General features: G+C 30.7%; 1 protein-coding gene and 1 long non-coding RNA gene across 5 annotated transcripts in view; one reads left to right on the forward strand and one right to left on the reverse strand.

The window, feature by feature from the left end:
* The window catches only part of LOC105208614 (uncharacterized), a 122,059-nt gene that overhangs the window by 19,612 nt on the left and 79,974 nt on the right, over positions 1-22,473 (reverse strand). The window lies entirely within an intron of this gene.
* The window catches only part of LOC105208625 (cyclic AMP response element-binding protein A), an 82,739-nt gene continuing 75,010 nt past the window's right edge, over positions 14,745-22,473 (forward strand). Inside the window, exons 1-2 of one of the 4 annotated variants that reach the window (XM_029037913.2) lie at positions 14,745-15,217; positions 20,975-21,269. In XM_029037913.2, the coding sequence (XP_028893746.1) occupies positions 21,213-21,269 (57 nt within the window). In that variant the 5' untranslated portion in view covers positions 14,745-15,217; positions 20,975-21,212. Of the gene's footprint in view, positions 15,658-20,974; positions 21,270-22,473 lie in introns of all 4 variants that reach the window. The other 3 variants (XM_054230228.1, XM_029037904.2, XM_011178577.3) reach the window with 3 other exon arrangements.

Consider the following 22,473-nt stretch of genomic DNA (forward strand, 5'->3'; position numbering starts at 1 on the left):
TATTTCTAAATTTTTGATTGAAAATTCCGTACAATTTAAAGCTTATTTTCAAAACCACTTACGGTAGTTATGTTTTTGAAATAATGTCTTAAAAATATAAATATTAGTAAAGGAAGGAACAATATAATATAGGGATAAGAGGGTAGAAAGGTAAAGTGAAGATAGGCGGTTGGAAATAAAAAAAAATCGAAAATCGTATCGCTATAAAACTCACGGCAATGACATCTCAGAAAAACAACAACATCTACATATGCACCAATGAATAGCTTACACTTCATTTTAATGAACTTTGAGTGTAAAAGTTCAATAAATTCCCACAAAATTGGGAATATACATACATACATATATACAAGTAGATACCGATAAATAAGTTTGCAACAATTGGCATGGCAGACAGAAAGCAGATTATATCAGTCAATGACTGAAGGTGTATATTGCTAAAAGATATTTATTGGTTTTAGCAATTCGTGTTCGCGATCAATGCGGCTTAATTAAAAAAAGATCGCATAAAAGTGCAATTTTTTTCTTGCATTTTTTTTTTCAAATTAGATGACGATGATACTCGGTATGAATAATTTATTTTAAACTAAAAATGTATGTACTTTGCTATTAAGTCTTATGTAGATAAAGCCGCGTCTTTTCTTCTTGTTTCAGACAGCACAAGTTCTTCAAATAACCGTCATCCGTAGTACCCTCTAGAAAGAGGCATTACGAAGTAAAGCCAGATATTTCAAAAGATAAAGAAAACCCTTCAAAGATCCTCATTATACAAGCATACGAGAAATCTCTAAAAAATCCAAAGCCTATCCCAAAAATCGAGTTTCAGAAGTGTTCGAACTATTTGAAAAAGCGCTGGTATGAGTGCATAAAACCAAATTCGGAATATTTTGAAGGCGATGACATTAATATAGACGTATGAATAAATAATTTTTTCAAAAATAAAAATTCTCGTTATTTTTTAACACACCTCATATGTACATCTAAAAATTGCATGGCAACATTTACTTTTCCACGGCTAATTTATTGCAGACGCTATGCCTTAGACCCTCAAAAATTAAATAAATTTCTTAGTAATACACACATACACATTCAACTGCCTACACAGTTATTGCGATTATGCATAATTTGCACAGACGAGACTCCACTGTTCCGATGTGCTACAAATGATGATAATAATGAATGAATCATTTGTTTGCCCAAAGTCGTCACATGGGCTAACTGTAGTTTTTCAACGAGTCGGTACATAAACAAAAATCAACAAGCACCGAGACACTAACAGCAACACCAATAACAATACGACTAATGACAAGATTAACTAAAACAACAACAACAATGGAAGTAAAGCCAAACAAAAATCACATAATCAAGCAAAGCAACAAATGTCAAAAGATCCATCAAGTTGTGGACAGTTTGGTGAGTGATTGCACGCGGTACCCTGCGTACACCGAGAAAGCTCAAGCACAGTTCGGTCTATGTGGGCACGGCACGCCCAACTTATTGTCACTAAGAGCAACAGTAGACTTATATGCGCTTTCTTAAGAGCGACGTTTCTCTTTGTGCTCATTTGCTTACCTTGCCTCGCTTAGCTGGATTTTTAGCAATGTTTTGTTTTGCCTTTATTTTTTATTTTTTGGCTAAAAATTCGCTTGTGTGCAGATTAAAAATCAACAAGTGGTTTCTTGCTTGTGGGCTAAAATTGCGGTACTCTATAGTCTGCACACACGTATAAAAATTTATTTTTAGATTGTTACATATTACTTACACACGTTCATACCTATGTTTGTATATTTTGAAGCATTTCTTCATATAATACTTAGCTATGTTTGTTGGTGTGTGTGTGTTTGAGGAAACGTGTTTGATTGAATGTTTGCGAGTTACTTTATTTGCTGAAGCGAGTGCAAGTACCTTTTACATTATTCATTCATTACAAGAGGTTTGTTGTTTGAAGTACAGTGGGTCGCAATGCACTCATGATTGGGCAAAAATTTGAAAATTTGCTATATTTTATCAGTAAGCGTGATTAAACAGATTGATTGAGTTACTTTGATTTTTTATTCATTACTCTAGCTGATTTGTATAAATATAACATTAGAAATTTGTCAGATAGACAAGAATGACTTCAAAAGTATTTGAAAAAAATTTGAAAAAAAAATTTATTTTTTAGAAAAATAAACCTAACTTAGAGGCACAAATGCAATGAAAAAGTCGTATTTTATGAATATCAAAAAATGGATTGAGAGATCCAGAAATAGAAAAGATCGAAGAAAACTGTTCAAAAAAGATCGAATAATTTTTTACGAGCAAGAATAATATAATCTTCGAGATCTAATGCCCAATTCTAGCCTAGAGTTTACTTATGATATCTGTCTTGTATTATTGAAGCCCTGGTGACTATAAATTACGACCTGCCATCACTTCATCTAGAATATATTCGTACAAATAATAAATAAAGAATTTTTCTAATAGTTCCCGGTAACTGTATAGCGGACAAGCTTGCAAGGGAGGGTACCCTAGCTACATTGACGTCGGAATGGGAGCGCGTTGGTAGTCCATGGTCCACCTGCGCAAGACCGCTGGACATGCAGACAACGCATGAGTTCGTCAAACGCTGGTCAACTACCAGTACTTGTGCAGTGGCGAGGTCCTTTTGGCCCTCTGTGGAGCGTAAGCGGTCCTTTCAACTGCTTTCTCTGGGCAAGGTCCATCTCAGCGCGATCATTGGTGTACTTACTGGTCATTGTCCAATGGGTACCCATGCGGTGAGACTTGGGATCGTGGCAGATGCAAGTTGCCAAATACTAGCATTTCCTTCTTCATTGTCCAGCTTTTGCCAGATTGAGGTTGAAACACCTCGGAAGGCCCTTTTTCGGCGATCCTAGTGAATTGGCTAGAATAGATATTAGCCGTCTTAAGAAATTTGTAACGGACTCCAAGCGTTTTGCTGGTTCTAATAGTTCAAACTACCAGAGTGTTATTCGGAAATTTCACACAAAAAGTAATATTTATAATTTTTTTGCAGGCGTGGCATCCAGAGGTTTTCAGTTCGACTGAGCTAATATATGAAGGATCCCATCAAAACCTTAATCCGGAGAACGATATTGAGATAAGAAAAACAGTTTTCACCAAAATAATAAAATTTTAAAGAAATCTTATTCGAAGTATGATATTGGAGGTAACGCACGGTTAAACGAGATGTGTTCAAAAAATAACACAAATTTTAAAATGTCTGATTAAAATTTTCTCTTTTTTTCTGTTTCCATAAATAAAGAAAATAAAAGGCCGTCATTATAGATGAAATCACTAAAAGAGTCAAAGGCTATCCAAAAAATAAAGTTTGGGAGGTGTTTCGACGAATGGAGGAAGTACTAGCATATGTACATGATATTTAATCGAGATTATTTTGAAGAAGATTATAAAAAAATCTTTTAATTTTATAATAATATAATATTATAATTTTCAATATACTTGATGGATGTATGTAGCCAGCGTAGCTCCTGTCTTTTTATTCGTTGAACTATGTCAATGTTGTCATATAACTCGTACAGCTTATCGTTCCATCGTCTGCGGTATTCGCCGTTGCCAATGTTCTGAGGACCATAAATCTTGAGCAAAATTTTCCTCTCGAAAACTCCTAGTGTCGTCTCATCTGATGTTACATTGTCCAAGCTTCTGCACCGTAAAGCAGGACGGGAATGATAAGCGACTTGTAGAGTTTGATTTTGGTTCGTCGAGAGAGGACTTTACTGTTCAATTGCCTACTCAGTCCAAAGTAGCACCTGTTGGCAAGAGTTATTCTGCGCTGGATTTCGAGGCTGACATTGTTCGTGTTGTTGATGCTGGTTCCCAAGTATACGAAATTATCTACGACCTCGAAATTATGACTGTCAACAGCTGAAATTATGACTGTTTGCTTGATGGCAGGAGATATTTCGTCTTGTCCTCATTCACCTCCAGACCCATTCGCTTCGCCTCCTTATCCATGCGGGAAAAAGCAGAACAAACGGCGCGGTTGTTGCTTCCGATGATATCAATATCATCGGCGTACGCCAGGAACTGTACACTCTTGTAGAAGATTGTACCTTCTCTATTTAGCTCTGCAGCTCTTATATGGATATTATTAGGTATTATAAGGTACTAGATTTCTAAATTTCCAAAAGAGTTGTTTATTAAATTTTGACAAAATAAATAGATAACTTTAAATAAAAAATACTTCAAAATCGCAATTCTTGTTTTGAAATAACTCAAATCTGAAGTTATTTATTAACAAAATTATCAGCACTTATTAATAATTGTATGAAAAAAAATGCTACTAAGTTACTAAATCGATGATCAAATTCTAAAAAATATAAATTATTAGCGTTTCCTTGCATTTCGGCATGCTGTTACTGATTACTGTACTCGTTAATTTATGGTATCAAATCGCTGCAGGCGCTATAAAATGGCATGTGTAGCCGACATAAGTGTAAGCGTACAAATATGCAAACCTTTGCAAGTGAATTTATATTTATTTAGAAACGAAAAAAAAAATGTCACAAAAATAATAATAAAGGCATACGAATTTAGATAGTACTCATAACGTACAATAGAGGCTACTTGAAAGTGCGCTGATTTTCAAATGATACCGTAAAAAAATATGCTACAGTTAAAATTGTTAAGCAACAAAGCAGGCAATGAATGAAAAGGAGAAGAAAAAATTAACATACAAAATATAAAAATAAATAAAAAAAATTTTATAATATAAAAATAAAAAATAAATAAAAAAAAAGAAAAATAAAATTAAAATTAAATAAAATAAAAAAATATAAAATAATAAAAGTAGCAAAAATAAAAATAAATTCATTCAAAATACATACATACATATTTAGCAAAAAAGCAGAAATTGAGAAAGTTAAACAGGAGTTAAGTCAGACGAAATAAAGAGAGAAAAACGCTCAATGAAGTTTTACAATTCCCTTTTGGCGGTTTTGGCATTTGTTGCCAATATTTTTATGATTATTTTTTGCGTGTATTTCTTTTTATTGTTTTTGCACACATATACACACATACATACAAACATGTATACATATATTTGCCGCTTGGCGCATTGGCTTTGGGTTTTGGCACGTAACACCGCCAGCACAGTCGTGTGAAAAGTGTGCGGCCATATCATGTGCTCTGTGTATTTCACTCTGTATTTTTTTTTTTGTTTTTTGCAAAATAAGAAAGTCCCAGTTGAAACAAGTTTTCTGATGGCATCACATAGTAATTGCTTTCGACCGCTCACACCTCCCTGTAATAATGTTTTCTTCTTAATCACTTCTATTCTTATTGCCAGCGGTACTTGTAGTCACATACATACAAGAATTCTATGAATTACGACTCTTGAATGGACGCTGGTCATACCACGATCATTATTGTAGATATTGTAGCAATGCGTTTATGCCGAAACTCTGCATTCATACCTAGGTGTGTAAGTATGTATATTTGTTTGAGTAGAAGTATTTCAGATGGCTCTGGTACTTGAGATTTTGTCGAGTCATTGCACTGAAAGCTAGATTATATATGAGTGAACAGATGAAAGCTGTGTCGAAATTCATGCATTTATATATGCATGTGTATAGTGATCTCAGAGTAGTACAGAATTCTACATAGAAACACAGAGTGCATGAGTTCAGATTTTGATGCTGGAAAATGCGATGAAAAAACTATGCGACCGAACTAAGTATTTGCCAAAATATATGTCTATTATTGTAATATCGTCAAATATCTTGCTGTTCTATGTATAATTTAAGTCTACTAAAGTTTAATATGGTTTTAAGATTCTTAAAATACCATTTCGAAAACTAATTTTCGCATACAACAATTTTCGTTTATGGCCAATGACCCAAGAGTCAGCCAATTGCGTTTTTACATTTACAACAACATTAAGAACAAAAGCAAAAAGCATACTCCATCACATTTAAATGCTTCTGGCGATTGTTGTAATTTATATCACTCCCCCTTGTTTGTTTTTTTTTTGGCGAACACGCCGGTTTTCTGACTTTCTCAAGTACGCATTGTACGCAGTAACCTTTTCATTTATTCCTATTTTTTCCTTGTCCCGCAATCGTTTTGTTACTTTCATCCAATTTTTCAATTTCGCAATGAAATTTATTCCAGATAGACCGGTTTCAATTTGTTGTTGATCTGCTCGAACGCGAGTGTTAATTTGCGTTTTGATTTTTTCATTTCCATGTCCGAAAATTACATGCGATATACATTTTTATTCTTATGATAGATAATTACATATACGAGATGTGTTCAAAAAATAACGGGAATTGTAAAATTTTCAATTCTGCAGAAGTACAATTGTCAAAAAGTAATGCTCACCCCAAAAATCCACTTTGAGAAGTGTTTCGACGATTGGAAGAAGCGCTGTCAGAAGTGCATAATATCGAAAGGGAACTATTTTGAAGGCGACAACTTTCATGTAGACGAATGAATAAATAAATATTTTTTTCAAAAAACGAAAATTCCCGTTATTTTTTGAACACTCCTCGTATATCTATATTTCAGCTTATTCATGTTCTTATCGTTCTTCCATGCACTTACATATTTAACGTTAGATCGAATCGAAAACAAATTAAAATAGCCTAAAAATGGAACACAAGAGCGTGAGTTGGAGAGAGAGAGCATCAAATGGCATATTTGTTGGTAGAAAACGTAGCTTTGAAAGTCAACTTACTTAGGATGCCACTTGGTTCCTGTCCTGGAAGTCAATTCACCGTCGCCTATAGTACTTCGGAAGTTGGAAAGATAGAGCATCAAATGACATACATATTAGATGGTAGAAAGTATAACTTTAAAAGTCAATTGATTTAGGATGTCACTTAGTTCATTCCGTGAAAATCACTTCACCGTCGCCTATAGTACTTTCTTCGGATCATATGTGACACGAGCAACTGTTTTAACATTTTCTTGATTTAGGAGCACGGATTTATTAAGAGGACTAAAATATATACCCTTTTACTAAATGTTTTGTCAAGCTTCTACTCCTCATAGTCTATAAATATCAAATAGTTATCTCATAACTGGTTCATGAATACTGAAGAACTCCAATTAAGAACCATATATATTTGTTGGTGGAAGTCTGAACGGGTTTATTTAAGGTTTCGTTTAGAAATTTTGAATATGGAACTTAAAAGCCTCGCAACAATTTTTTATTTGAAGAAATTGAGTTGTTTTTTTTTCAGCGAAAACCAAATTTAAATTTTTATTTATTTTATTTTCTTCGAGAGAAAAAGTATATTATAAAATGGCTCAAATCATTCAAAATCATTTGAATTATAATATGAAACGCTCATCCAGTTCAGTTAAAGAAATATGCAGAAGTGACGCAATTCTTCCATACAATTCTCACTTTCTTTAAATATTGTTTTCAAACACTAATACATACAAACAAGTGTCTACTATAAATAAAATACTAATTTTATTGATAAATACTGCTTAGCAACTGATTCATCCAAGTTTATATTCTGCATAAATGCAACACAAAACCGGATCTAAATTAAATGCAAATAATTTCAAATACCCATACAGACAAAATAGCAACACTTATAGTAAAAATGTTGAAAATATGTGTGAGATACATTTAAAATTTGGCATTTAACATTTTCGGACAACCACTTCACATTCACTTAATACCACCAACTGAATAAAATAAAATTTCGAATAACTGAAAAGCGCAAAAAACGCAACAAAAAAGTAGAAATTAAAAAGCGCTAGATACGAATCCGGTAGTGAGTAGCAGCAGCACAGCACCGCTTTGGGTATTACCAAAAAGCACGAACGGTGAAAATTTGCCGAATGAGAGCGTTTTTAGTTGATTGCAAAGCCAGTTCCGCTTCCCCAAATAAATGAAAAAGTGAATAATAATAAAATGAAAAATGAAATAGAATAATACAAAATTAACAGCTGCTTTCTAGCAATAAACGCTTAGAATTGAGGAGAGCGCACAACAAGCCTCCTCGAGCAGCATAAATGAAAATGAATTGCGAGAATCACACGGAAATGCGCACAAATGTATGTAAACCTGTGCACAGTTCATTCATATCGTGTGTGTTGTTGTTGTCTGTGCGCATTTACAAAAGGTAGGAAATAGTTTGCTTAATATAGTAGAGTCATAAGAAAACGGCGAGCCGAATAGTTGAAAACGTCGTGATCCGTCGTACCCTCCACCGCCGCTGTGGCTGAACACCTGAAAACCACGACAGTGACGACAGCTAACTAATATGCCGGCCCGAAAGAGAAGCAAACGAACAAAAAAAAAAAAAAAATGCCGCTACTACTTTGTTGGTGTTGGTGTGACAGTAAGTAGCTCGAAAAAGTTGGCCAAAATGAGCGAAGCCAGTTTATGGCTTAAAAGACGAGCGTCAGCGGCAGTCACTGTCACACCGACGGCGGTGCGACGAGGGTAAGAGGGGGGTTTTAAGAACTACGCCAACAGCTAACAGGTAGAAAAATTAGAATAAAAAATCTATAAACATTTGTCGCACGAATTGAGGAGTGAGTTGCGCAAACGAAGTCGAGAACTCGCGTGAAATACTAAATATGTTCGAGTATCTAGAACTGTGGGTATATATTCATAGGTACATACATATGACAGTAGTGAACTTGGCTATTCGATTGTCTTGTTGGTGTGACAAAAACAGGTTAACCGGCGGCACAAATACGCATACGAAAATTGCGGTATTTTATGTATGCTACGCGAGCCGAATATTAGCATAGAATAGAATTTTGTTACCAGAAAGAATGCTTAGAAAAAGCATTGTACGATATACTATATAGCAATAATTAAAACAAATTCAATTGGTTTTCATTTAATGTTTGTAATAAAAGCAAATCAGCCGAGAAGTAATTGATTATGGACTTGTACTGAATTGAGTTTCTTTATGTACCTAAAAAACTATGAACATTAAAGCAGTAATTTAAAGTTAATTTTTGGTAATGCTGGTAATCATTAGTATTTATATATGATTCATTGAATTTTCCCTATTAAAAATGGAGGAAATATAGATAAGAATGGAATATATATCATTCACTCATACATCATTACTTTGATGAAGTACTAACGATTACTATTAATAATTGATTAAATAATGAATAAAATTGAAGCTAAGAACAGAGAAATCTTCAAGGTTATTAATAACTTATGCACAATTTTATTAGAAACCCATGTTTGTTTCAGCCTAACATTATTTCTGAGCATAATTTTTATTTTTAAACTTTGTATCGTATACATTACCAATGTGATTACTCGTTGATTAACTTAAGGAGGATAAAAAATGCACTAAAATTACTTGTCGATTACTTTATAGTGCAGAAAAAATGCATTGCTAGTCAAATTACTTGTTAATTACTTTAAGGAGAAGAAAAAATTATTTACTAGTAAAATTTCTCGTTGATTACTTTAAGGTGGCGAAAAAAATGAATTAATATTACTACGTGATTACTTTAAGGAGAAAAGAAATAAGTTAAATTACTCGTTGATTACCTCAAGGAGGAGAAAAAATGCACGAAATTACTCGTTGATTACTTTAAGGAGCAGAAAAATGCATTACTAGTAAAATTACTTTTTGATTACTTTAAAAAGGAGGAAAATTAATTATTGATCATGATTACTTTAAGCAGGAGAAATAATTCAGTGCCATTAAAATTACTAGTTGATTACTTTAAGGAGCAGAAAAAATATTCATTACCAGTAAAATTTCTCTTTGATTACTTTAACAAGGCGAAAAATTCATTATTGATCTTTAAGCAGGAGAAGTAATTCATTACAATTAAAATTTCTCGTTGATTACCTCAAGGAGGAGAAAAAATTCACTAAAATTACTCGTTGATTACTTTAAGGATCAGAAAAATGCATTACTAGTAAAATTACTCTTTGATTACTTCAACAAGGCGAAAAATTCATTATTGATCTTTAAGCAGGAGAAGTAATTCATTACAATTAAAATTACTCGTTGATTACTTTAATAAAGTAATAAAGTATTGAGTAGTGAAAAACAATTACTCTACCAAAACCAAGCAACAAACCAAACTTACGAGGCAACCCTAATATTTCCAACACTTATGAGAGGAAAGCATGCAAAAAAACACAACAACAACAAAAATGGTGAATGCACCAACTAAAACTGCATACATAACATACATATAACCGCGGAGGTTAGTGCTGTCAGCTAACTGATCGCGCTTAAGTGGCAAGAATGTGGTATTGTGAATGCGGATACTTGATTACAAACAAACACACACGCATATTTTCTTGATTTCTCAGCATTTTATATACATATGATGACTAGCAACAAAAAAGAGAGTATTGAAAAAATAAAATCAAATTACAAGCGTTGCAAATTTTTGGCAGAAACTACTTTTTCATACACATACCAACTAAAATCGAACACACACTCGCACACATAACTAGAAACGTTGTAATGTTGTTAACAGAGCGTAATGCATTTTCCCCAAACAAACTCTTTAAATCATAATAAGCGCGCGCATATGCATTTGCGGAGAGCACTGAAGGCCGTTTGGCTAACTAATAAAGTGCATTGTGAAAAATGCTTTGGGAATCAACGCCCGCTCCCACAGTGCTCCCTAGTTGCACTAGCACTTTAGTGCTACTTCAGTGGCTAAAACAATTGCTGCTGGGAGTGTTAACTTGTCCTAAAATGGTTAAAAGGCAACGCCAAGTAGACTTTGTTTTTGAATAGTCACAGTACAGTAGTTAAGTTGAATAGGGTTGCCAACTGGAAGAAAATTTACTATAATAATTTTATTTTTATGTGAAAATAATATGGTTTTATTCAATATTTTATAATATATATAATCAGGGTGCAGACTTTATAAATCCAATAACAGTTTGGCCGGTGTTATACTCAATATTTTATAAATAACTATTTCATATTGAAAATTAAAGAGTAGAAAATTTAAATGAATGAAGTTGAACCACTAAGAATTAAAAGCAATTTTTGAAATTGAAAGTGATTTTAATCATTTATTATCTAATGGTAGTTTAGACGAAGGCTCAGTATTGTTTAAAGCATATTAAATTCTGTTCTAATTTTGGACATACTTGTTATATGTTTCCTTAATTTTATCTATCGCTCTTCTGGGAGCAAGATATTTATAATGTCCTCAAGGTAATATTTATGAGTTAAAGCATTATTAGCAACCGCTAGGATTTTCTAATAGAATTCCATTAATTTTGAGCAAATTATTGAAGCGAATTAGCATTTTCTTCTCAAAAGATCATAAAGTTGTGTTCAAAAAATAACGGGATTTTTTTTTTTTTTTGAAAAATATTAATTTCTTAATTGGAAATAGTCCTCATTTTGACTATTAGACTCTTTAAAACCGTGAAATTTACAATTTTACAATTCCCGTTACTTTTTGAACACACCACTTATGATATTAAATTACAGTAATTTTCCGAAATAACGAATATTTGTTTTAACGAAATCCGCTTATAACGAACAAACAAAAATTTTACATTGAGTACCTTAAATAACGAACATCGGGGATTTGTAAGTACTCGGTTTAACGAACAACATGAAGAAGACATATGAAGAAAGAGAAAAAATTCAAATAACATCGAACCAGAATTAAAAATATAACTTGAAAAAATTCGAAAGAAATTTGCAAATTGAAAAAAAATGTAATTTTATAAAAAAAGGTTAAAATTATTTATCAGCATCAAATAGAAGTATAAGTGTCAGAATTGGTCCATTTTGGAAAAATTTATTGGATTTTAATAATTTTCTTATGGTTTTTTATTTTTAACAAATAATTAATAAAGCAAATTTAACGAAAAATTCGAAGTAACGAACAGGCCTGACAATTAATGTGTTCGTTATTTCGGAAAACTACTGTATATACTTTGAAAGTATGGACTGATATACAGTATACTCTCGAAAAGTAAATTCTCAGAAAGTAAATAATCGCGGAAAAGTTATTCACCTTTAAGATTACACATGCACCTCGAAAAAGTAAATTTTTTAATTTACTTTTCAGAGAGTGTGATAGAAAATTCGAAACGAAGCAAGCAGATTTTTTACGATGTTGCAAAAACACTTACTCTCTTGTTTATCGCGTCTTTTTAGTAAATAAACTCTCCTACTTGATCCACTGGTTTAAAAATGAAAACGATGCAAATCAGGTGTCAGACTTTTTGAATTGTCGTACAAAAATGGTCAGAAAATATATTGCAAAAGAAAAAAAACAAAAGAATATTCAAGATTTTTTCTCTTCATAGTAAATACATATGTCTGTATGTAAATGTAAATAACTACAATGTTTTTCATGTAAATCCATATGTTTTATTGAAGCAAATAAATGAATGAATTTTTTAAGTTTAAAAATGCATTTAATATTATAAAAACAGATAATTTATGTATATATTTGGAAAAGTAAATTATTCGATAAAGTAAATTACCCAAAATACCAATCGATTTACTCTTCGAGAGTATACTGTATTTTTCAAAAATAGTTCAAAATACCAAAATATGAAAGTTATATTCCCTTTCATTCCCGGGTATAATCGCTTAAAGCGGTTCCTACGCCAAATATATATATATATATATTCCCTTTCAAAGTTATATTCCTGTCATTTCTATGTTTATATTTAAATTTCATTTTTAAAATTTTGAAATTTTTTTTTAATATTAAAAAAAAGTTTTTTAAACAAAATACTTGACTATTCACGAAACATTGGCCACCCTACTTTGGAAAGACAAAATAACTCATTAAAGCACTTACTGTGGTGTGTGTGTGCCACAATTGCCGGCATGAGACCGGCAAAAAAATTGTTAACAACAGGTTAAACACAAATATAAGCAAACAAGATGAAAACCAAAAAAAAAACAGAAATGAAATGCATACCTAACTCCGCTCTTAAAAGCAGAGAGCCACAAGTAAACTACAACCTCTTAACGCTCTTAAATTTACAAAGCAACCTTTTGCATTTTTATCAAAAAGGCATGAGATACTTGCATGTGATACCCGCATCAAGCCACCAGCAAGTGCCGTGTTCTTGTTGTATTTGGTATGCATCACAGTGTTTTCCCTTATGTGCTGATAATGCAGGCCCTATCGATGTTAATGAAATGCAAATGAGTAGTCAGCGCTGATAAGTGTAAGTGATAAGCTGTTGACGAGCAGGCAACAATAACAAATACATGCGAGTGTAGTTAAACAAGTCACATTACTTTTCTTGAAGTGCAATGGAAATTATGAAGGGAGTTTGTAGTTGTTGGTATTTGCAATAGGAATTAAAAAAGGAGGCGTTTAGTGCGCTGATAGTGGATGTAAACACGTGTGTAGAGATCGTATATATAGAATATATGAATATTTAAGGACTGGCTGATATCAGATGTTGAAATGCATTTCTATTTGAGGGAAATTTGCCAGCTGAAGTCAATGTGTTTAACTTCCAAATGAGGGATAACCCTTTGGGAATTGTAGATTCGTGCTATTTGTTGTTATTTTTGTTTGACCACATCATTTATGTATTTCATTTAGAGCCTTTGCTATTTATTTTATATTTTAGGAAACGGAAATAAATTAGAATTTCTATGAATCAAGCAGAAAGATAAATAAAATAAAAAATCGCAAAAAAAAATGGAAATAGTCTATTTTTATATAATTTTTTTCGTACAAAAATCGAAAAAATTTTCAAGTTATAAAAAATTCAAAAATTGTTAAAAATATTATTAAAATTTTTTTTTTTAATATTTTATTATACAAATATCTTCCAATCTTCCTCCAAACAATCGCTCAACTGCACCGAGAGCTCATGCCTAAACTCTTATATATTTTATAAGAAAATCAAAAAAAATATATTTCAATACAAAAGAGAAGCATTTACTGACAAAAAAGAGAGTGATTTCCGCGCTCACTATACACAATTAACAATTAAGCAGTAAAAATACTTGCAACTACGGACGCTAAGCGCAACACACAGTCATACGCACACAACGCGCTGTCAAACGCCTTGAAACGGCCTTTCCCGTAAGCATTGCCAAACCCATTCCAGCGGGAGGTTTTTCACTTACTTACAAAAAATGCAAAATTCAAAGTTAAGAGCGCGCTTACTAACCATACAAATTGGACACACTAAACATATACATACACATGCATATACATATGTATATATATATGAATATTTAGATATGTATGTATGCGCGCACCACTACCAACACAATGCGACTCTTACACGCCACTTTCCGCTTTTCTTTGCTTTTATTTTAGCAACATTTTTTCTTTGACTGCATTGAGAGCGCGCACCGCTCACTTGTTGCTCACAACAGCTGTGTAGCCGCAAAGCGCTGCGAACCACAGCTACATATCTACATATCACCGCAACGGAAACACCAACAACCACCACTACAAGCGCGCTCAGCAGCCGCAATGGGTTCACTGAGCGCCGCCATCGCCGCCGCTGGCCGCTATGTGACTTGCATGAGCGCTGCTATGTATGGGTGTGTGCGCGTGCGATTGTATGTGTATATCCGCTTGTTGGCTGTCTATGTGTGTGTATCTGTGTGAAAATGCGGCGAGCGCACGAGCATGGCAAGATAGGCGCGCGCGTTGGCTTTACGATGGAGTCACTAACAGCGATGAGCGCACGCTTCGCTACATGTGTATGCGTGTGTGTGTGTGAGTGATTTTTCTTGCTCTGTTGCTTTTGTCGCTTGCCGCTGGGGCTGGTTCACATTGAAAAGAATTTCACTGACTGACATTTAGTCTAGTGCCGTTTTTGGTTGCAGTCGTGCGACGGACAGTTACCGGATAAAAAAGAATTTATAATATATATATTGAAAATTTAATAATTCAAAGAGAGAGAGCAAAAAAAAAAATAAAAGCAAAAATTAACACACATCAATGATCGTTAAAAGTTTTTAATTTAATTTAATTTAATTAAAATATAAAAGAAAATTTTCGCAAATAAAAACGTTTCATTTTAACGTTATCTTATACAACAAAACAACAACAAAAAGTGCTAAATCAATACGGCGAACGTAACAATTGTGCATAGATTAATATTATCGCCGTTCGAAAGCGCAGTTTGACGACATTTATACTCGCATATACGCCGGCTATCAACAACCGAAATTATTCAAACATACTATATGTATATAAAATATAAATTATATGTAATTGTGGTTAGCGGCAAGCAGTAGAGAGAGAGGCGCTTTTGTAAAAAGTATAATCATATTTTTATTGTTTTTGTAATTTTTTTTTGTTATAAATTATTACTAAGTTAATTTTTTTTTTGTTTTTTGGTGTTGATAAAAATTACAAGCGTGACACATTTAGCACGAGTGCGCGCCTGTTTGTGTGTGTGTTTGTTCGTAGGCATGCTGGCATTTTGCCCTTTACGGTTCCGTGCAACAACAACAACAACAACAGCAAAAAAGCTACTAATTAAGGCGAAACCCTATGCGCTAATTGCAGTGAAATTTTTAATTAAATAATAAGTGAAATTATATATGGAAACTAAGTGTGAATGTTGTAGTGTTGGTGAAGAAAACGAGAAAAAACAATAAGCAAGTAAAACGCAAAACGAAATACTGAAGGAGAGAATGAAAAAAAGAGAATCTTTGTTAAGAAAATATAACATTTTTCTAACGATCAAACAAATATGTAAGGCAACAAACAAAGCCTATTGTATATGCAAAACTGTAACTGCTAAACTTTATTGGCAATAAAAATGTATGAAAAAAATTTAAAAATTAAAAATTCGCAGCATATTGTAGCAGGAAAAGTAATGCATGCATGCACTAAAATAAATTGAAGTAAAATAAAAAAAAATTTAAAAATAAATAAAAAATTAAACTGGCGTGAGATCGTAAAAAATAATAATATAAAAGAAAATGCAATTATTTTATGCAAATATATATGCAAAAAGTAATATTTTTATGAAAATAAACATTTCTAGTCAATAATTTTGCGGAATTTTTTCAAAAACATGTTTTAGAAATTTTCGTTATAAAATTTTCTCATAAAAAATAATTTATTTAAATAAATTAAATTAAAAAAAAAAAATAATAAATTAATATATTTAAATAAAAAAATATTACAAATTTTAAAATATGAAAATTAATAATTAAAATATTAAATAAATATAATTTTCAGAAAATTAATAAATTGATTTGATTTTTGAAAAAAAAATAATAAATTAATATATTTAAATAAAAAAATATTACAAATTTTAAAATATGAAAATTAATAATTTAAATATAAAATAAATATAGTTTTTAGAAAATTAATAAATTAAATTTTTGAAAATTAATAAATTAAAATATTAAAACAAAATTATTTTTGAATTATAATATTTAATAAATTAAATTTTTTTAATTCATATAATTTTCCATAATAAAATTTATAAAAATATATTTAAAATTTAAATAATTTTCACAAAAAATTCAATTAAATTAAAATGAATTTAATTTTCGAAAATTAATAAATTAAAATATGGAATGAATACAATTTTTAAAAATTAATACATTTAAATATTTATGAATTTAATTTATAAAAATTAATAATTTAAATATAAAATATATATAGTTTTTAGAAAATTAATAAATTAAATTTTTGAAATTTTATAAATTAAAATATTAAAAAAGTGTAATTTTTGACAACAGTGAATTATAATACTAAATTATTTTAATTTTTCTTAAATTTTTATTATTTTTTCACAATAAAATTTATAAAAATTTATTTAAAATTTAAAAATAAATAATAAAAATATTTCCATAAAAATGAATTAGTAAATAAATTAATAAATCAATTAAAATATGAAATAAATATAATTTTGTAAAATATTAAATAAAATAATTTTTAGAAAAGTATTAAATTAAAATATTAAAATACTGAAAACTTATCAATTAAAATATTAAATAAATTTAATTTTTGAACATTAGTGAATTCAAATACTAAATAAATTTCACTTTTATTAATACGTATTATTTTTTCACAAAAGAAATTATAAAAATTTATTTAAAATTTTAATTTTAACATTTAAAATTTTTTTTTATAAAAATCAATTAAATTAAAATAAATTTAATTTTTGAAAATTATTAAAGTAAAATTTGAAATAAATCAATTTTTTTTAATTTTAAATTGATTTAATTTTTTTAAATTAATAAATCAAATAATTAAATAAATTGAATTTCTGAAAATTTATCAACTGAATAAATATAATTTTTTAATAAATTTAATTTTTGAAAATTTATTTAAATAAATTTAAAATAATTTATTGTTTTCTTTTTTCTTTTAATTGAAAACATTAAATTTAAAATAAAACCTGCGATTTCTACAAAAATTCTTCAATTTCTAAAAAAATTGTATTCAAAAGCAGTAATTTAGGCCACCATTGTAAGCATGCAATTCTTACTTTAAAGAGAATGATCGCATTTTACAATTCAAAACATGCCGACTCATAAATCAACAAATAATAAAAGCAAAGAAAAACAATAACAATACTGTTACAAAGCAAAACAAAAAAAATTTATTGCACTTTGAGCGCGCCACTAAAGTATAGAAAGAAAAATACAACAACAACAATAAAAGACGAGTAATTGATTACACGGTAAGCAACAGCAATACAGATGCTACAATGCCAGAATATTAGAAAAAGAAAAAATGAAAGCATATTGGCAATAAATTGCACAACCAGCTGATAGACGATTTGCCAAACGCCTCCGCTACACCCCAACAACAGAAGTGCCTATGAATAACTGAATATCAACTATATACGAGAATATAAGCGAATTTATCCAGCATTATCAGCAAGCAATACTGGAGCAGAGTAAGAAGCAACAAGTGGCGCAAAAATAAATATGGCATGAGAAGCAAGAATAGCAAAAACAACAAGAAAAATAAAATACAAAAAAAAAAAGAATAACTGAGGCAGAAAAACCAACAGAAGCAGAAAAAGTTATTACGCCAGCTAAAAGCCAATTTCTCAACAAGCTAACCAACAATCAACTGTAAAAACCAATAAATAAGCAAACAGCCGAGAAAAACTAATAATAACAACAACACAAGCAAAAAGTGCAGTGAAAAAGTAAGAAAAATATACATAAATACATACGAGACTTGTGACAGGCAAATGAAATTGGAAAAGTCGTAGTTGCAATTGTGAAAGAAGAAGAAAAGGAAGAAGAATAACTGACAGCGACAACAACGACGAACGAGCTGCTGCAATCAACATAAAATCCAAGTGGCCGTTAAGCGCGCTGCTAAACAAATAAATATAAACGAAAAGCTAAATACACACAGTACCTACGTGCATAACGTACCGCAAGCGGCAAGTCTACCGCAGCGTCTAAACAAAGTCAAAGGCAAAGTCAACTGTTGATGCGCTGACTGATTGACTGACTGTTGTCTGTCGTCCGGCAATTGGCCAGCACAGTGTTTATGGTGAAAAATAAGTCATCCATATGCCAATTGGTGGCCAGGAGTAGAGCTAATAAGAATTTCTGTCACACATACATACATACATACAAATATACCAGCTATGCAGTTAGAAAAATAAATATGTATGTATGTATGTGTGGTGAAAAGTGTGCAAAGAAAGCCGTAGTTGCAACAGGCAGGCACAGGCTGGCAGCCAGCGAGCTGGTAAGTGGCGTGAAAAGTTGGCAAACAACATGAGAGTGCAGCGAAAAGAGACACAAAAGCAATAAAAAGCAGCAAGAAAACAAAAACCAAAAATAATCGCAATCAACAGTAAATGCAATATTTGTATGTATGCATGTATGTGTGCAACAAGTTGCACGACCGTGACAACTGGGCAACAAGTGGCCCATACACAGACATATGTATGTATGTATGTATGCAGACACAAGATTTCAGCGTTTGCACAGCAGCAACAGGTTGCTGTCGACCAACAAGCGCGGCTGGCAGCAAGCAACAAGCGAACAATCAAAGTGGATGTGTTGCATGCGAGCGGCCAAGCAAGGACTGCGTGTGGTTGCATTATTTGCGCGCCCGTTGATGCAATAGTGAGTGTGTTAGGTAAAAGAAATAGAGATTTTTTAGTTACAACTGCAGTTACTATTGTTGAAGCAAGAAAAGTGCTGGCAGTGAGAGGCAGCAGCAGCAATATATTGGTTTACGCAACAAGCTTGCCAGCCTCAGCCGCAGAAAGAGTAAAAACGGGTTATGCGTAAGAAGAATTTGTGCAATTTCTGGGTGGTGGTGATTGAGAGCAGCTAGGAAAAAGAAGCATTGTGGCAAGAGGCAAGCAAGCAAATGTGCAACGCGAAGTGATTTTGATGCGAAAGGAGTTAAAAATTATATAAACAAAAATTCAAAGTAATTTAATAAAAAAAATATATCACAAAAGAAATTAAAAAAAAATATATAAAATACATAAAGGAGCAAAAATAATAAAAAAATCTTAAAATATCTCATCTCATAAATCACAAAATCATTTTGAAAAAATATATATAACAAATAATATAACAAAAAAATTATATCAAATTATCTAAAAATATTGCATGCAACAAATTTTTAATTTAGAAATGGTCAAAAAAAAATATGTAACAAAAGAGATTTAAAAAATATATAAATAACAAATAATATAACAATACATAAAAAAATATATAAAATACATAAAAGAGCAAAAATAATCAAAAAATTCTTAAAATATCTCATGCAAAAAATTTTTGTTTTTCGTAACAGTTAAAAAAACTAAATCACAAAATCGTTTCGGAAAAATATATATAATAAATAATATAACAAAAAATTATATCAAATTATCTAAAAATATTGCATGCAACACAATTTTAATTTAGAAATGGTTAAAAAATATGTAACAAAAAAGATTTAAAATATATATAAATCACAAATAATATAACAAAAAATAAAATAAAACATTTTTTGAAAATATCTCATGCAACAAAATTTTTAACAGTTATAAAAAATATATGACAAAACATATTTAAAACAAGATATATAATATAAAAATAACAAAAAATAATAATTTTCTAAAAATATCGCATGCAACAAAATTTTTATTTCGGAAATTGTTCAATAAAATATATAACAAAATAAATTAGAAAAAACATATGTAATAAATAAAAAAAACAAATTCCAAAAATATCGCATGCAACAAAATTTGTATTCAGAAACAATTAAAATTAGCAAAAATCACTTCCTCCGAAACAGCCCATAAAAATCAAACAATTCTAATGAAAGCCAAAAAGTTATAGCACAATAAAAATAAATATAAATGAAATGCATGTAATTACTTTTCCAGCGAACGGGTTTTAACGGTTCATACCGCAAATAAAATCAAAATTTTAGAAGTAAGCTACTAAGTTCAAAGAAAACATTAAGCAACAAACAAATACAAATTTAGAACACAGCTAATGCTGCAAGCAAACAGTTAAAACGACTGTCGAAAACAACAACAATAACAACAACGAAAAAGCCACGCTTAAAAAGTAGGTTAAACTCTTGAACTCGCAACAAAACTAAAATAAATACAATAACAACAGAAAAAGCAACAATCAGCGGAGTAACTAAAAAAACAGGCCCCTACGACCTCACACGTACGAAGTTCAAGTTACAAAAATAAAAACAAAAACAAAAATACAAACAAAAATAAAAATAATAAAAATACAGATTGCAGCATTAAAACAAAATCACGTACCGGACATGGCTATCAGAAATTAAAACAAAAAAAAAAATATATATATATGTATACGAAATACATACAAACAAACAAATTTTGAGCGACAAAAAGATTTCAATCACCACAAATTCTAATTAATGCTACAAAAAAATCATAAACTTCTTATAACTGATAAATTTAGAACCGTTATGCAGCATACATGCCAAAAACAAAAATATATAAATATGTATATAAGCAGTAAAAAATGCATTAAAGCTTTGAGAAAAAATTCTAAAATTAATTGTGTGTTCTTTCTTTCTTCCCTTACTATTAAAGCAGACAATTAAAATTTATTAAATATATAGCAGAAGTGTCAAAAAAAATAAATAAATATAAGTGCTAAAGAGGCGGTCCAACGTGAACGAACGCCCGCTTGACGACCCTTGATAACGTACCACGGTTAAACTCTGTGCCAATTACGTTAAGTTCGGCGCTAGAAGCACCAACTTACATAAAAGACAGCTATAAAGCTACATAAAAAAGCAACAAGAAAAAAACAACAACAACAATAAAAATGGAAGGATTTTATGATGGCGATTTGAAAGATATATGGGATTCCGATTTAGATCCGGTGAGTTTGAAAACAAAATTTTTTAGTTAAAAAAATAATTAATAATAAGACAAGCTTAGTAGTATTTGTTGGTTTCCAATTTGATTTCGTTGTTGAAACTGAGCTGCAACTTTTATGTTTGCACTGTGTGTTTAGCCTAAGAGTATGAAATGCAGTAGGCAATCTTGAGAGAGAATTTGTTAAATAATCGTTCAAAAACTGAATTTATAATAATAATTGAAGACAGTATTGAAAAAAATGTGTGTGTTCAAAAAATAACGGGAATTGTAAAATTTAAATGTTTCATTAAAGAACAAAATTTATAATAATAATTCAAGCTGGTATTGAAAAAAATTAGTGTGTTCAAAAAATAAGGGGAATTGTAAAATTTAAAATTTGGTTTGGAGAGTCCAATTGTTAACATTTTTTTTTGTTATGTTGATATGCATGCCCCTGAAGTACGATAAAAATATCAGCTGTATTTAAAATTGCATTTATTATTGAATAAATATTTTTTGAAAATATTTTTTATTTTCGAAAAGTCCCGTTATTTTTTGAACACAACTCATATGCTAAAAATTGATAGAATTTTATGCTTTTAGTAATTTTCTGTAACTATTACGAATAACAGCGTTAAAAAATATTGAATAATTTCTGAAAATGCTTTCGAAAATGAAATGAATCAAATTTACAAATCCTTCAAAAACTCGCTATAAATCAAGGCATTTTTTACGAGCTGACAAAATAGATTTTTTGTATTTAACTTTTCCGGTTATAAATCTTGCTTCGACATAACATTATGTTTTCTTAAATTTTGCGCCAATGCCAAAAGCATAAACTACACGTGTATTTGCAAGCATGTAAATGCGAAAAATTCTCGCGCTATTGCATTTTAGTACTAAAAATTACATGCATACGAGTGCATATATGCGGCAAATTACGCTGAATTCTTATTCAAGTGTGAAAAAAAGGCAATGAAAAAGAAAAAAATGTTTTGCACATAAAATAATACCGTAAATTTACACAAATGACTACATCAACAACAGGCTGACTGCACATACAATCAAACACTCTTACTCATGCCATCATTAATTTACAAGAACACAGAAGACACACACACACATACAGAGAGAAGCTTATGCATAGTATTCGCCACAGAGATTGGCTAAATGATTGCCTAATTGCTATTTGCTATTTTTTGCGGAATGTTGTGTTTTAGTGGCAC

The sequence above is a fragment of the Zeugodacus cucurbitae genome, chromosome 4 (assembly GCF_028554725.1).
Source record: "Zeugodacus cucurbitae isolate PBARC_wt_2022May chromosome 4, idZeuCucr1.2, whole genome shotgun sequence".
In the NCBI taxonomy this organism is placed as follows: Eukaryota; Metazoa; Arthropoda; class Insecta; order Diptera; family Tephritidae; genus Zeugodacus; species Zeugodacus cucurbitae.